We start from the raw sequence: 14,373 nt of genomic DNA on the forward strand, positions 1-14,373 counted from the left end.
TGTGAAAATCTCTCTAAACTTCGCTTGCTGTGCTTGGCAGGCAACTGTGTGGCTCAGCATGTCTGCAGTGGTTCAGCCAGCTGCAGGGGATGGTTATTTAAGGAACTCTTTCAGTTACCACTTTTGTTTGCAAAGGTTCAGTTACAATGGGTAGGGATGGCAGCCAGGCCTGAAATATGCTTTGCTGGTAAAGCATCTCACCTGGAAATCTTGCCATCTCTGCAGTTGCTAAGAATCACGAATCTTTAAGTAAAGCACAGCTAATCATTTTCATGTAGCAGGCAGAGACTAACTATTACAAATAGTTACAGAAATCTGTTATCTCTGAGTGCTTGTTCCAGTGCACTTTACAGGTAAGTATGCATTTACATAAGCTGGGGGATTTTAGGAGCAGTGCCTACTTGGTCTGTCCATGCACTCTGCATTTCCTCCTAGCCTAACTGGTAAAGTGGTGCTGTGAGACCACTTGTAACTTATCCTTCTCATTATTAGGGATTTAAAATGCAGCCTTGGTATCTGTGCCCAGCGTAGCTTGCCCTGTCTGTATATTTTATACTGTTAGCATTTAATTTAACCTGAAAGATAGTAATTTGGGGAATTGGGGAACATCTTTCACAATCTGCAACTGACAACCAAATGTATTAATCTTGTTCAGATGCACATTTAGTAGGCATGCCTGTCTTTTACTATCTGACAGTTTTATAATCCAGTTGCAACAAGATATCTCGGTGTATTTACTTATATCTAGTATCAAACCATCTCTGTAGTGAGATCTCTTCTTGGATCCTCTGTATTTGCTGTCAGCCTTTTCACCTGTTTTAAGAGATGTCCTCCTTAAAGGCCCCTAGTATGGGGTAAATAAGTATCTTGTCTGACTCTGCCAGTAGAAAAGGGGCAGGAATAGAAGTTCTTATCTGCAGTAGAAAAGAGAGGTAGAGAAGATCTTGACCCTACCCTGCCCTCAGTAGATACAGTAGCCAGAGTGCAAGTATGGAATGAATGGAAGTTGATGGCAAAAGTGTCTGATTTCAGAGCCAGAGTGCCTCAGCTTCTAGAGTGGAATGGACACTGGGTAAGAAATCTTAAAGGTATGAGCTACTAAATGGCAAGTAGTCTCTGTCTTTGATATGGGTGTATTAGCGCTCATGTGCTGAACATACTAGTATGTCTTATTTTTAATAGCAATAACCTCTTCAAAATAAAATCGGCAGTTTTCTTCAGCACTGCCTTTGTTTCCTTTTAGTGGGAAGGAATAAAACTGGTCTTGAATTCTAACCTCAGCTAAAATCCTATGGGAATCTATCAAAACTATTGTGACTATTTGATTTTCCTGTTTTGCAGAAATAAAGGAGGAAAACATGCCGTCTTCTACCCAACACTGAAGGTAGGTGCCACTTTTTCAGGTCAGAGGGCTGTAGGAGGAAAGAGATGTTTATTTGACTTGTTGCATTATTGAGACACTTCGGAAAATATTGAACTGGGTTTAGGCTTTTGTGAAAGAAGTTTACCCTCATGTAGTTTTTATGATTCAAAGCTTCACCTGCCTGTACAAGAAGATTGTTTTTTCTGTCTCATGGATAATGGGGTTTGGGAATCTTTGAAGATTAGCCATGTTTAGAGATAAGACTCACCAGGGCAAAACAGTGCTCTGAGGGGATCTGTTCAAGTACACAGTTCATGTGCTAACAGACATGCTGATTGTCTGACAAGAGACCGAAGAAATTTTCCTTCTGATCATGTTGGCTGGAAGCTTGGGGAACTTTTGCCTTCCTTTGTAACAGGGTCCTGATTCTCCCTGTCAGCCTGTGTTACCCTGTTTTCTTCAGTTCTGTTTTCCTGGAACATATTTTAGTGTTTTGAAAACTTAAGCATTTGGCCTTACTAAAGTCCTTTGGCCAGACATACAATTTCTGTCTACACAATAGTCTGCAATACAGGATAAAACAATGACTTGCAGTCTTAGTTCCTAGGAAGCTATCTTTAGCTTTTCTCAAATTATGCTAAAGGCAGTATGTTGAGCCTCTGCTGGCTTTTAATATTGGAAGGGAATTGCTTCTGTTGTGAAAGTGTATCATATTTACAGAGAACAGAGGCGTTTTGTGTGGTTAAACTAGTGTGAAGTGATCCAAGGCTCTGTTTTTCTGAACAGGATTGTTACCTTAAGCTCCATTAGTACAAGGATATTTCTCTTCATTATTCTAATATTGGTGGAAGTACTAGCACAGGTGGGATATTAATTACCAAATCTGACTATGTTCTTGCTAGGAGTACCTGTCTTAGAGTATTAGAAAGTTTCATTGTGAACCTATCAGAGAAAAGATTGATGGTGCTGCTTGTTGTTATGCTACGTTCCCTTTGGCCTTGTGGAAGGATTTCACCCTGCTGTTGTCAGTACTAACTGGGCTAAGAACACTCATTCCTGTACATTTATTACTACTTCTCTAACAGATACTCAAGTGTGGTGGTTGGTGAATTTGTGGAAACAGGTTTTCTTTCCAATTTCAACAAGCTTGTAATGAAGTATTTTGAGATTTGTATGCTGGGGCAAATCAAAGAATTGTTCACATAAAAGTGATCAAGATGGTCGGGGAACATGTAATTTTATTATCCCATGACAAGTGTGTTTCTTCCCATTTTTAATGTTGTAATCACTGGCAAGTTGCTCAAAATTGATTTGTTCATGATGAGTTAAAAGCAGTCATGAATGCCAGGCCCGGTGGATCTGTTACTGATGCTTTGATACTTTTTTCTGTTTTCTATGGAAATGATTTTTAAACACATCCCTGGTGTGAGTGGTTTAAACATTGCAGTGCTGCACTTCAAAGTAAGAAAACCTGAAAGTAAAAGATTGAAAAATAATCATTTTTATTGTCTGAATGAAAGAAGTGCAGAACATGTATTGTGGCATTGCTTCCCTAGTAAACCATTGGCTAAACTAACTCTAAATCAATGGCTGGAGCTCAGACAGGGATACTTTTAAATATTGATCTCCCAGAATCTCTTTAAAATAGAATTGTGATAATGAAAATTGTGACTCTGTTCTGGGAGAAGGCAAGGATACGTAAGAGATCTTGATGGTATTTGACAGGTTGTTCTAATTGTTTTCAGTGATAAAGTTTTATTTTACCCCTGAGACATTTCTGGGAAGAGTTAGATAGTCTGTACATTGTGAAATGATAGCCTAAATTAGAATAGTCCTTTGCATAGTTCATAAATCTGATTTATTTCAGTAGCATTTTGTCTATTTAGCTGGTTATCTTTTATTAGGTCATTGAATTAACTGGTGCAATTAACTGTCTCTTACTGAATGATTGCTTGCTAACCAGAGAGTATTTGAAATACAGACTAGGTTTTTCAGTGTCTGGTTCAAGGATAGATGTTTTTTAAAAAGTCTGATAATGGCGTGAAGAGATGGCAGCATTGAATGTTTAATGTCTCTGACTAAAAGGTAATTGCTTTATGTGTCTTTGTCTTAGTCTATCCAGTTGCGCTTAGAGCTTGCAAAAGAATTGGGCACTGGAATATCCATCTGGGAACTGGGACAAGGCCTGGATTATTTTTATGACCTGCTTTGAAATAAGAAATGATCTGAGTAAGACTTTCTGCTTCACTGAGACGCCACCTTCAATTAATTTGGGTATCCTGGAGAGGTGATTTTTAAAACATTTTTTGTAATTTATATCGTATCTGTATTAAACTTGCATTTTTCCCAATAAAGAACATTTTCTGATTTGCCACACAGACGTGATTATTGCTATCTGATAAAATTCAGACACCCCCACCACCTTCCACCCTCCACCCCCTCAAAAATTTCTTTTAAAGCTTCTGAATTCAGAGTCATTGAAAATAGACCAACATAGCTGGGATGCCATTAGACTTGAAAAAATTTTCTGAAATGTTTCCTACAAGAAATGAAATGGACGAGTTAATGTCATCTGATCAAAGTTTAAGACAGAGATCTCTCAAACAATTGCTGGTAATAACCACAGTGAGCAAAGAAATCCATCAAATTATGTCCAGCAAATTTAATATCTGCTGGACACTCTGCATCTTGCTGTCTTCTGATAAGGTAAGTCAACATAAAAGGTCGAGGAGGGTCACCAATTAGATATCTTTCCCTCAAGCTGGTAGAAAATCAAGCACTGACAAGATGTGCTGTTAGCTCTGTTTGTTCATGTTAGTAAATTCCTTAAGTAGTTCAAAGTCACAGTAATTTCAATTTATGACTTGTTTCTAAATGGGTTTTGTTACAAGAGATGCTCTGTAATTTCTGTCTTCTGCTTAGCCTGCTTCATGTCCCAGTTTACCATATTTAGCAGTAGTGCACGATGCATTAGTGGTTAGTTTGTGGGAACTGTAATGTTTAGCACCAAAGGCTATAATGGAAATGAGAAGTGGATGGATTACATGGTTAGCCCCAACAGACCGAGCCCCAGAGCAACTCTGACAACCCCTTGACTAAAGTAGGTGCTGTGAATGTGATCAGCATCTTTGTGCATAAAGCTGTCATTCTGTAGCTGTACACGTTGGTGCTTTCATCTCCATAATAACAGAATTTTTATGAACCCAAAAAGCTTTAACAACCCATCAGTTTAAATATGAAGCCAAAAAAACTCCTTCCTGAAATTGTGTCCCTGCTTTTTGCTTTACAATGTTTGTGTTTCTAGAAATACACAGTCTTCAAGGCACTTTCTTCTAAGGAACTAAGAGGTGCTGGGAATTTGATGAGGGTGTCATTGTTCACCAGCTGAGACTCAGGCAATAGCTCTGTATTCCCACTGTTGGTGTTCTTGCCACTTACAGTTGTCAGAAAGATAACTGCACTCCTCTGTTTGCATCCACCCTTCCCAGTAATTAATCTCAGTGGGGAATTTATCTGCCCCTGCTGTTTTCAGCAGGATAAATCCCACTGTAATCCACCATTGATTAAAAAACTATTGATCTTCACCTCTCTGATTTAGTTCTGGCATCTTTTGACTTCTCACATTGCAAGTATCCAGCAGGGTTTACTAATCAGGCTTCTTTCTTCCATACCATTAGTAGTAAGATAATTTGCTACGTGAATCCTTGTGTTCAATTAACTTGAACTTTCTAGTTTGTTGAAAAGCAATTTAAAGTCAGTCTGGCAATGGTATCTAGAATAGCACAAGAATTAAATTCTATTACACTGTTTTTTCTACTTTCAGTGGCACTACTGAACTAGAATGTCTCAGAAAAAAATAGCCTGTGGAAGGGGTTGTGATCTGAAATGCCATCCATTTTTATATTACCTAGTAGGTAGCTTTCAAAACTGGGTGTGGGGAAGAAAAGAATATTTCATTTTAGCTTGTTGTTTCCTCTCTAGAAAAGGTATGTGCCATTTATGTTTTTCATAATTTCTTTATATTCTGTGATGATTCTCTATGAAGTTGAAAATTCTTGTTTGTCTGTGAGTACAGCTATGTTAGAAAGAAGTGTCTTTTCCATCCTTAGAGATAGAATGAATACCTCTGTGTGTCAAAAAGATCAAACTAACCCTTGCTGTATCATGAAAAATAAATACCAGAAGAGAAGGACATGTGATTTTTGAGCCATCCATGGTATACAGGTGCTTGAGGCCCCTTTTGTCTCTAAAGACAAAACATGTTTGTTGCTTTAGAAATCATATTCCAAAAGAAACAAAGTTGGCATAATTCTTTATATGAAGTTCCCTGTTTAAAAAAAAAAAAGCGAGCACTAGAAGGCATGCAAGCTCCAGCATGAATGAAGATCTGCTTCTGATACATTGGCCTTGTGTTTGCTTAATTTTGCAGTGTGGGGAAATGTCAGGTTGTCTTTTATTAGATATCACAGAATCCAGAAAGCCATCAGCGAGCCACCATGAAAACAGTTTCTTTTGAAATTTGCACCTCACTGCATGTATGAAAAGATGACGCAGGAGAGAGATGCTGGTATGAAAGTGGGTTCTGCAAAGCATCTGATTTTATGCCTTTCCCTCAGACAAGTGGGGAAAACTGAGCAACTGAGAGAAGGACAGAAGGTGGGTGAGAGTGCTGGAGTGGCACTGCTGTAAGGACCATAGGAGATGACTTTCATTCCCTCATTTCAAAATAACAGAAAGCACTGTTTTAATGTTTTACAATGCAAAGAAACATTTTTCTGTAAAGAAAAAAAAAGGTATGTGTGTGTGTTCTTCTGTAGAAGCAAGTACTCCTTAAATGAAGGACTTGCAGGGCAAGGCCAAAGATGTTGGACTTAAAGAATCGAGGATATGACTGAAGAGAAATGTCTAGTGTTCCTGTTGAAACAGCTTAGATCTAGTATAACAAGTGGTGAAATGGATGTGTGTTTATTTCAACAGAATATTTCATCATTCAGTTTTCTAAGGTACATTTAAGGGGAAAAAAAAAACCAAAAAAACTGTGCTCTATAATCTATTTCTGTTGCAAGAATAATTCCTGTATATTAGGGTAAGATCACAGGTGCCATGGATGTAAAGTTGTCTTTTACCTACCTGTTGCCAAGTAGAGCTTTCTTCCAACTGACCTTTGCTCTTGTGTTTCCCCATGTTTTACTTTTTTGGGTTAGACTCACGCACGGTTAAGATAAATACAGTTTTCTGCACAATTTTTATTGCATTTGCTAAGAAAAAGAAATAGTAGCTGATTCTGTTGCAGCTGGCCTTTGATATGAAGCTAGTATTTTTATTATCAATTATCATCCCACACATCATTTTAATAGTTAGAAAAGGGGGGGGTTGTATCTGTATACAACTAGGTATCTTATTGAGACAGAAAAGAGCACTTACCTGACTACCTGCAAGATCGCATGGACCATACTCCTGGGATAACAGCATCGCATCTTATCTCAGGAAACATGTCTCTCGTGTAAGTGTATCTGTCGTGAAAACCAGAGCTGCCATAGAGTCTTTGTAATCAGAAACAGTTTTAACAGAGAATTGTGGAAAATAAATTGTTCAGCTTGTCTCATTGTGAGATGCTACTTCTTCAATGAAAATTGCTTCGGTACCTTGTTTTATAGTTCTTTTGTTATCATATGTAGGTGTCTAACTCCAGAATTAACTGTAGCTTGCAGGTAAGAAAGTTGGGAGTGAAAGAGAAGAGGTAAGGTAGACCGAAGGATGACAATAGGAAAACAGCTTCTTTAACTACTTAGTTATAAAGAATTGTTCAGTGAGTTGTTAGAATTTAGTGTTGTTTATGGGCCAGTGTGAAAATACAAAATACCTTTTCCATTTCTTCTATGAGCTATTAGTGGTGATTATTTTTAAGAGCGGGGGTGGTGTTTTGTGTATTCTTCTCTGTGGAGACTGCAAAGTTAATGGCTGTTCATAGGAACTGTAATTACTGTCTCTCCTGAATTTGGGACATGCCTTTTGAAGTTCACTGTTTTGATTAATACACAATGCAGCTGTTTGACTTCAGTTAAACAAATGGCAGCACAAAGCAGATATCTCTGCAGCTTGATGAGGTTATACATAGCTATTTCCTGAAAATCCCATTCCCTCAGTGATTTCTTTTTTTATGTAGTAAGTGCAAATTAACTAAGACTGAATTGGTGTTTTGTAGTCTATGAGGCAGTCACTTTGATACTCTATGTGTATACTTCTCTTTAGAAAAAAAATGTTTAATATGAAAAATAACTGGAATAGAATTTGATTAACAGCTCTTATTCAAAAAGTTGCTAAAATAAATAACATCACTTATCTTATTAGCATATGACATTAAAAGCTGAAATATCCCTTTAAATGTATTCTATTGGAACTAGAACATTATAACAAAATGTTATTTTGCAAAAAAAAGGGCGATGAATGGAATCTAAGTCTCAAAACTTAAAACAATTTGTCATTTGTAAGCCAACCGTGTCCTGGGCTGCATCAAAAGAGGTGTGACCAGCAGGTTGAGGGAGGTGATCCTGCCCCTCTACTCTGCTCTTGTGAGACCCCCCCCGGAGTACTGCGTCCAGCTCTGGGGGCCCCAGTACAGGAGAGACATCGAGCTGTTGGAGAGAGTCCAGAGGAGGGCCACGAAGCTGATCAGAGGGCTGGAGCACCTCTTCTATGAGGACAGGCTGAGAGAGTTGGGGTTGTTCAGCCTGGAGAAAAGAAGGCTCCGGGGAGATCTAACTGCAGCTTTCCAGTACCTGAAGGGGGCCTACAGGAAAGATGGTCAGGGACTGTTTATCAGGGAGTGTAGTGACAGGACAGGGGGTAATGGGTTTAAGCTGAAGGAGGGTTGATTTAGATTAGATATAAGGAAGAAATTCTTTACTGTGAGAGTCATGAGGCACTGGAACAGGTTGCCCAGAGAGGTTGTGGATGCCCCCTCTCTGGAAGTGTTTAAGGCCAGGTTGGATGGGGCTTTGGGCAACCAGGTCTAGTGGAGGGTGTCCCTGCCCATGGCAGGGGGGTTGGAACTAGGTGATCTTTGAGGTCCCTTCCAACCCAAACCATTCTATGATTCTAAGATTTTACATTCCTACTTATATCTGTTACCTTTTCTGGACATACTTTAATATTTATTTGGTTACAATGTAACTTAAAAAAATATTTTAGATAAAATACTGTAGTGAAACCTGTACAATATTTTCATAGAAACAAAAAAATTTCTTACAAGCTCTTAATGAAATAAGCTCTTACTCTGCCTTCTAGCACGTTAGAACTAATTCTCCACTCAACTGCTGAGAACAAAGTAGAGGAGTACTTTTGAGTTACCTTCACATGGCACATAGAGTATCATATTTTGATCCATCCATTGTGTGGAGTTTCAATAAGATGAAATTTAGTAATTGTCTAGTGTGGGAAGGCAAAGCATAAAATAAACTAAAAAGCTGCCTCTGTGTGTATGAATTCTCAGCTGGCTACCCAGCAGGGAGTAGAACTTAATCACAGGGCATTACCTTGCCCACCTGTTTTTTCAAAGAAGGATAATGAAGCTCATGTGAAAATGGTCAGTGTAGATAAGCAGCATATTGACTTTCTAGAGACTTCCTATCTTTCCTAATTTCATTCACCAGAAGCCACTAATCACAACCGACATACACGTGGTGTTAGAAGGGTACAGACTCCAATTTCTAGATTGCATGCCATGTGTTTTTTGCATAAGTGACTTGCTGTAAGCTTGTAGGTTTGTTTCATTTTTCTGCACATCCAGATGTAGTTTCTTGGATTAGGGCTATCAAATGTTCCAGCTCTGTCATCTTTTGCTGTTAAATTCCTGCTGTGCATATGATTGCGGAAGGGATTGCCTGAGTGATGCACTGCCCCTTCCACAAAGGTCAGTGTGTATGAAATAAGAGTCAGAAGATTGTGGGGTTTCACCAGTTTCTTCCAATGCATAAAGTCTGTACATTATGGTTGCTTCTGCTGTTCATCCTACTTAAAAAGGTAAAAATGAATTTTGTTTTCCTTTGTTTACTGTATACATTTGCAAATGTTAAAACAGCTCAAAAAAACCTTACATACATCATCAACTTCACTAAACATTACTTTTCCATTCTTCCTTAATGATTTGCATTTAAGAACAATCTAGGTAGGCCTTTTGATGTATTTCAGTGCTTTTTCTTCCAGTGCACTAGTGAAGAGCACATACTCTGCTGTATGCTCTCTTTGCTTGCAGTTGTGGAGGATGGGATTGTGACTAAAAGTAGCCAGCAGGCAGTTAGTTACTGCCCAGTGTAAGACGTTGTTTAGGACTCTGTATATCCATTTTCACCCACTCTTTAATGTGTTTCTTTTCTGATTTTCAGGTGAACTCGTGGGGCAGAAAAGTTAAGTTGCTATAGATTATTTGACCGTTATTACAGTTTTTGCAACTTTTTTTGTGTTTTCCTTTGCTTTTTTGGGGGGCTGAACAAAACAAATGCTGTGAAATGTACATGCTGGTATATCCTGAGTAGATGAAGGCTCAGCAGTAGCAGCGTCAGTATTCTTGTGCTGTGCAAGTTAGGGAAAAGATGCTTGGGAGTGTTATGTGACCATACTGAGAGACAGGAGAGGAGTGTAATTTATATCATTTGCAAAGCAGGCTCCCTAGCCCCTATACTTACTACAGTAATATTGTGGTAGGGTGGCAAAGCTTAGCTCTGCTCATAGCGGCTACCTCTGGTCTGATTTCCCCCTTGTATGTAAGCGCTGTTTCAGTTGCTGTGATGGGAGCTTTTGTGTAAAACAAGCGGTCGTGTTATTTTTTTGCTCTGCTATTATATGTCCTTAAGTGAAAAACCTCTGTGCTAATAATCTTTTTCATTTTACTCTCATTAAAGCAACTGATAAATCTGGCTAAGTGAAAGCCAAAGTACCTTTGTTTTGCACTAGAGCTGAAGCTAGTGATGAACCAGGTGGAGGTTTTTGGAATAATTAACGCAGACCAGTTCTGCTAATGCAAGTAGACAAATAGTTTCTCCATAAATGGCAAGCACCCCTCTGCAAATATATTGTCTTATGTGTTGCAACTGTAGATACAACTTAAAATAAGTCAATTTTTTTTTTTGAGTCCTGGTAGCTTGCTGGTATTATTAGCTGGAATTTACATTAGAAAGTGTTTTATTCAATGTTGCCTTGAGAATCACAGCACTAAATGTTGTCTGCTGTATCGGGCCTTTGCATGCTGCTTCTGCTTTTTAACTCGGAACTCTCTATTAAAATTAAATTGCTTTTGCTGTTAGCTTGGAATTGTTTTAGATGGACTTTTGTGTCAAGCAGTGGGCCAGGATTTTAAATTCCATCTAATTCCTTCTTTCTTCATTCACATCAACCCTGCAATTGCGGTTGACATGAGGATGCAATTGCACACAGGAGATTGGCTGAGCTCAGGTCTTGAAAGCCTGGTTTAGAAGTTTATTGAGTATAAAGCACTGAGGGTTAAATTATACCATTAGTATTTGCTTTAGGATTTGGGATTACTGCCTTTGATACAAGAGGGAATGGGCAGTAAGTTTGAAGAGTTTTGGTTTTTACTGAAACAGAGTTTTCAGTTGTTTTAATTGCAGAGTTTAAAAAAAATGAATAAAATGGCAGGGAGAATATTCATCCCCAGAATGAAGACTTTCTTGTTCTCTCTAATATAGAATGCTTAAATCTTTGGCATGAGCAAGGTCCCAGTTTTGCATTCAGGTTTCATCTTCTCCCCTTGGCAGTAGCTATTGAGTTTTTCTGCCTGTGTCTCTTAACGTGGTGGGCAGGAAAGGGAAACAGAGTGCTTGCGCTGCTTAAGGTAGATGAGCGGGAGGGAATGGAGCAAAGAAACTGCTCTCAGAAAAAACACATTTTTTCCTTTTCTCCCTCTTGTAGAAGCAGAAGAGAGCTTGACTTAGCAGAACAAAAACCTGTGTTCCCAAGATCATTCCTGTGCATTTTTGAGCCTTGTCTGTCTTGGGTCCAAGGAATATGAAATATTTTGGCAGAGTCAATGCTCTGTCCTTGGTATGTGTATTTGTAAAAACTAAGGTTACTGTTCTGATGGTTTCTCCCGGTGCTTTTTGGCAGAGAATTAAGTTATTGAGTGAATTTTGTAGATGACAACATGAATATTGTAAATGCTCATTGCCTTCCCAGGTACGCATATTGGCATATAATTTGATTTTCAAGTGCATGTATTAAATTGTTTATTGAGTATATGAGAAGTTTTTTCCCCTCCCTCTCAGGAGCGCTTGGTTGTTAGGGATAACTACTGCATTGTAAAACCAGGTAGGCTTCCCAGGGTAAAGAGCTAGAAGAGGACAGTGTTCCAGAGAGCACACAGCCTTAAACAGACCTGGCAGGCAAAGGATGAAGGGGAGACAAAAGAGAAAATTACTTTTTCAGTGTCGGGTAGTAAGTCTGCCACAAAGTCAAACAGGAGCCAAGGTTTCTGACTCTGTCTCCTGTCACCTGCTGCTAGAGCCTGCTGCTGAGTCATCACAAACCAGAACAGGCCAGAGTAAAGTATGCTCCCCTCCTCACTGACACTGTGAGGGTCTTCTCAAAGTCGTTTGCTGCAGAACAATTTGTTGACGGCAAGTTGGGGTTGTGTGTGTGCTGAAGTGAGCAGAGCATGCTGCTGTTCTGAGTGATACTGTGAGAAGTGATGAGTCCCTCCCCTCTCAACCACAGATTAAGGGAAAATTACTTTGCTTATAGATATGGAGACAAGTAACTCTACAAAGGATAAATGGAAATAGTAATTTGAACAGCATGCAATCAGGCGGAGGAATGAACTACTGCAGTAAGTCAGGAAGCCACAGACAGTAGCTCGATCTTTAAAAGGCCTGAATACTTTCCTAGTCATGAAATTACTGATTATGCACTTTAAAGGCAGAACAGTGGTGGTTTAGTCCTCCTGCCATTAGCTAAATTGTTACTCCAGTGAGGCATCTTCTCTTCATCCCAACTCCCCCAATATTTCAACATTTTTTCCAGCACCTTGGTACTTCTGGCATTTTCTGCATGTTACCTGGATAAGATGGAAAAAAAAAAAAAAACCCAAACAGAGAAGGATCTATAGTGCATCACGTTTGCATGGCTAACCTTGTGCTTTTTAATTTTGTGTATGCACTTCAGGGAATATACTTCTGACCTGGTTTTGGCTGCGATCAGAGTTAATTTTCTTTCTAGTGGCTGGTATAGTGCTGTGTTTTGGATTTAGTATGAGAATAATATTGATAACACACTGATGTTTTTAGTTGTTACTGGGTAGTTGTAGTGTCTACACGTAGTCAAAGACTTTCCAGCTTCTCACGCCCTGCCAGGTGCACAAGGAGCTGGGAGAGCACAGCCAGGACAGCTGACCCAGACTGGCCAAAAGGATATTTCCTACCATAGAACATCATGCTGCGGATATAACTGGGAAAGCTAGTCGGGAGGTGGGATCGCTGCTCAGAAACAGACTGGGCATCGGGTTGGTTTTGGTTTGTTTTTTTTTTCTTCTGCATGTGGTAAGCAATTGTATTTGTACATCACTTGTTTTTGTTGTTGTCTACCTTTGTTATCCTATTAAACTGTCCTTATCTGAACCTAAGAGGGGTTTTTTGCCATTCTCCTCCCCATCCCCCTGGAGAGAGGGGAGAGCAAGCAGCTTCGTGGTGCTCAGTTACCGGTTGGGATTATACCATGACAACTTCTCTCCTTTGACAACGACTGTGTGGTCTCTGTTTATGTGATATCTGACTCAAACTGCTGCTCAACTTTCATTTCCAAGCCATTTTCTTTGTAAGTGAAAGCATTTTTTTGATGGCATTCAATCACTGTTGTTGTTCAGACACCATCACTGCTTAAAGATTCCAGTGGCCCCATTTTGCCTCTGACTTGCATGTCTGGGAGCCCATTTGTTTTCTAGGATTTTTGTGGTTGTTCATAATTAAAACAGAATTTAACAGTGCAGCTGCATCTTGATTGCAGCTCTTTTAATGAATCTGAAATGAAAACATAATCCTGCTTGATCTACTTCAGTTGTGTTGACTCAGTGAGAATGGAAGGAATCAAAAGAAGTAATAATGCTTTTCCCCTGTCCTGCAGAAAATGTAAAACCATTATTTGGAAGGGCAGAGTAGATGGCGGTCCTGAATGATGAAAAGGAGAACACTTCTGAGAAGAGAGTTATGCTTTGAAGTTCTGTAGCTCAGCCAGTTTTTATAGATGTTACTTTTGTAATAATACCCTCCTGCTTTTTAAGGTATTTCCACTGGCAGCATCAAATAACTCACTTGGGGCTTTTCTAGAAGTAAACAGTGCTTCTAATTTCAGAGCAAACCCAAAATAGTGAAAGCTTTACTTATTGAGAAGCATTCTACAGTGCAGGTGTCAGGCACTTAAATTTGGGCAGTTTCTTCATGATGATGACGAGATGTCACCCAGACTGACTGCAGCCGCTAACAAAGCAGGAGGATAACAGCATGACTCACTGCACATGAAAATGGTTTTGAATTTCTGATTATATTGGAGTGGTCTGGAGATGCAGTGCCAAAAGTGAGCAGCACCTGGTAAGCCCTCTGAGCTCTCTAATGGCATCTCTCCAGTGCTTTTCTTTCACTGTAAAGCTTTCCTTTCTGTCAGACAGTAAAACTTGTGATGCTCAGCTGAAAGGCAGGATTTCATAAGTAGCCCCTCAAATGTGCATCACCCTGAGGAAGGATGTTTTGTTTAGTTTCAAAATTATCTGTGTCCTGATAAATGTCTCATCCTTTTGCCATTACTGTTGGAATATAATTGCTCCAGTTGGAAGGGACCTACAGTGATGATCTTGTCCAACTGCCTGACCACTGCTTAAAATGTGCATCAGAAGTTATTTAGGAAAGTGAAGTCGAGGTTAATCATTTGCACAGAATTAAAGATCCCTACAGTGCTGTGTTGCATTGCCTTTAAAAGTACTCCTGGTTTTGAGTCTCCATCGTGGGCTG

General features: G+C 39.3%; 1 protein-coding gene across 2 annotated transcripts in view; it reads left to right on the forward strand.

Moving 5' to 3' along the window:
• CHID1 (chitinase domain containing 1) overlaps positions 1–3,743 on the forward strand; it is a 128,098-nt gene extending 124,355 nt beyond the window's left edge. For both annotated transcript variants that reach the window (XM_054825771.1, XM_054825770.1), the window contains 2 exons: positions 1,342–1,384; positions 3,477–3,743. In XM_054825771.1, coding sequence (XP_054681746.1) covers positions 1,342–1,384; positions 3,477–3,575 — 142 coding nt within the window. In that variant the 3' untranslated portion in view covers positions 3,576–3,743. The remainder of the gene's footprint in view (positions 1–1,341; positions 1,385–3,476) is intronic.
• The last annotated feature ends 10,630 nt before the right edge of the window (positions 3,744–14,373 follow it).

This window comes from Grus americana, chromosome 5 (genome assembly GCF_028858705.1).
Source record: "Grus americana isolate bGruAme1 chromosome 5, bGruAme1.mat, whole genome shotgun sequence".
Lineage (NCBI taxonomy): Eukaryota > Metazoa > Chordata > Aves > Gruiformes > Gruidae > Grus > Grus americana.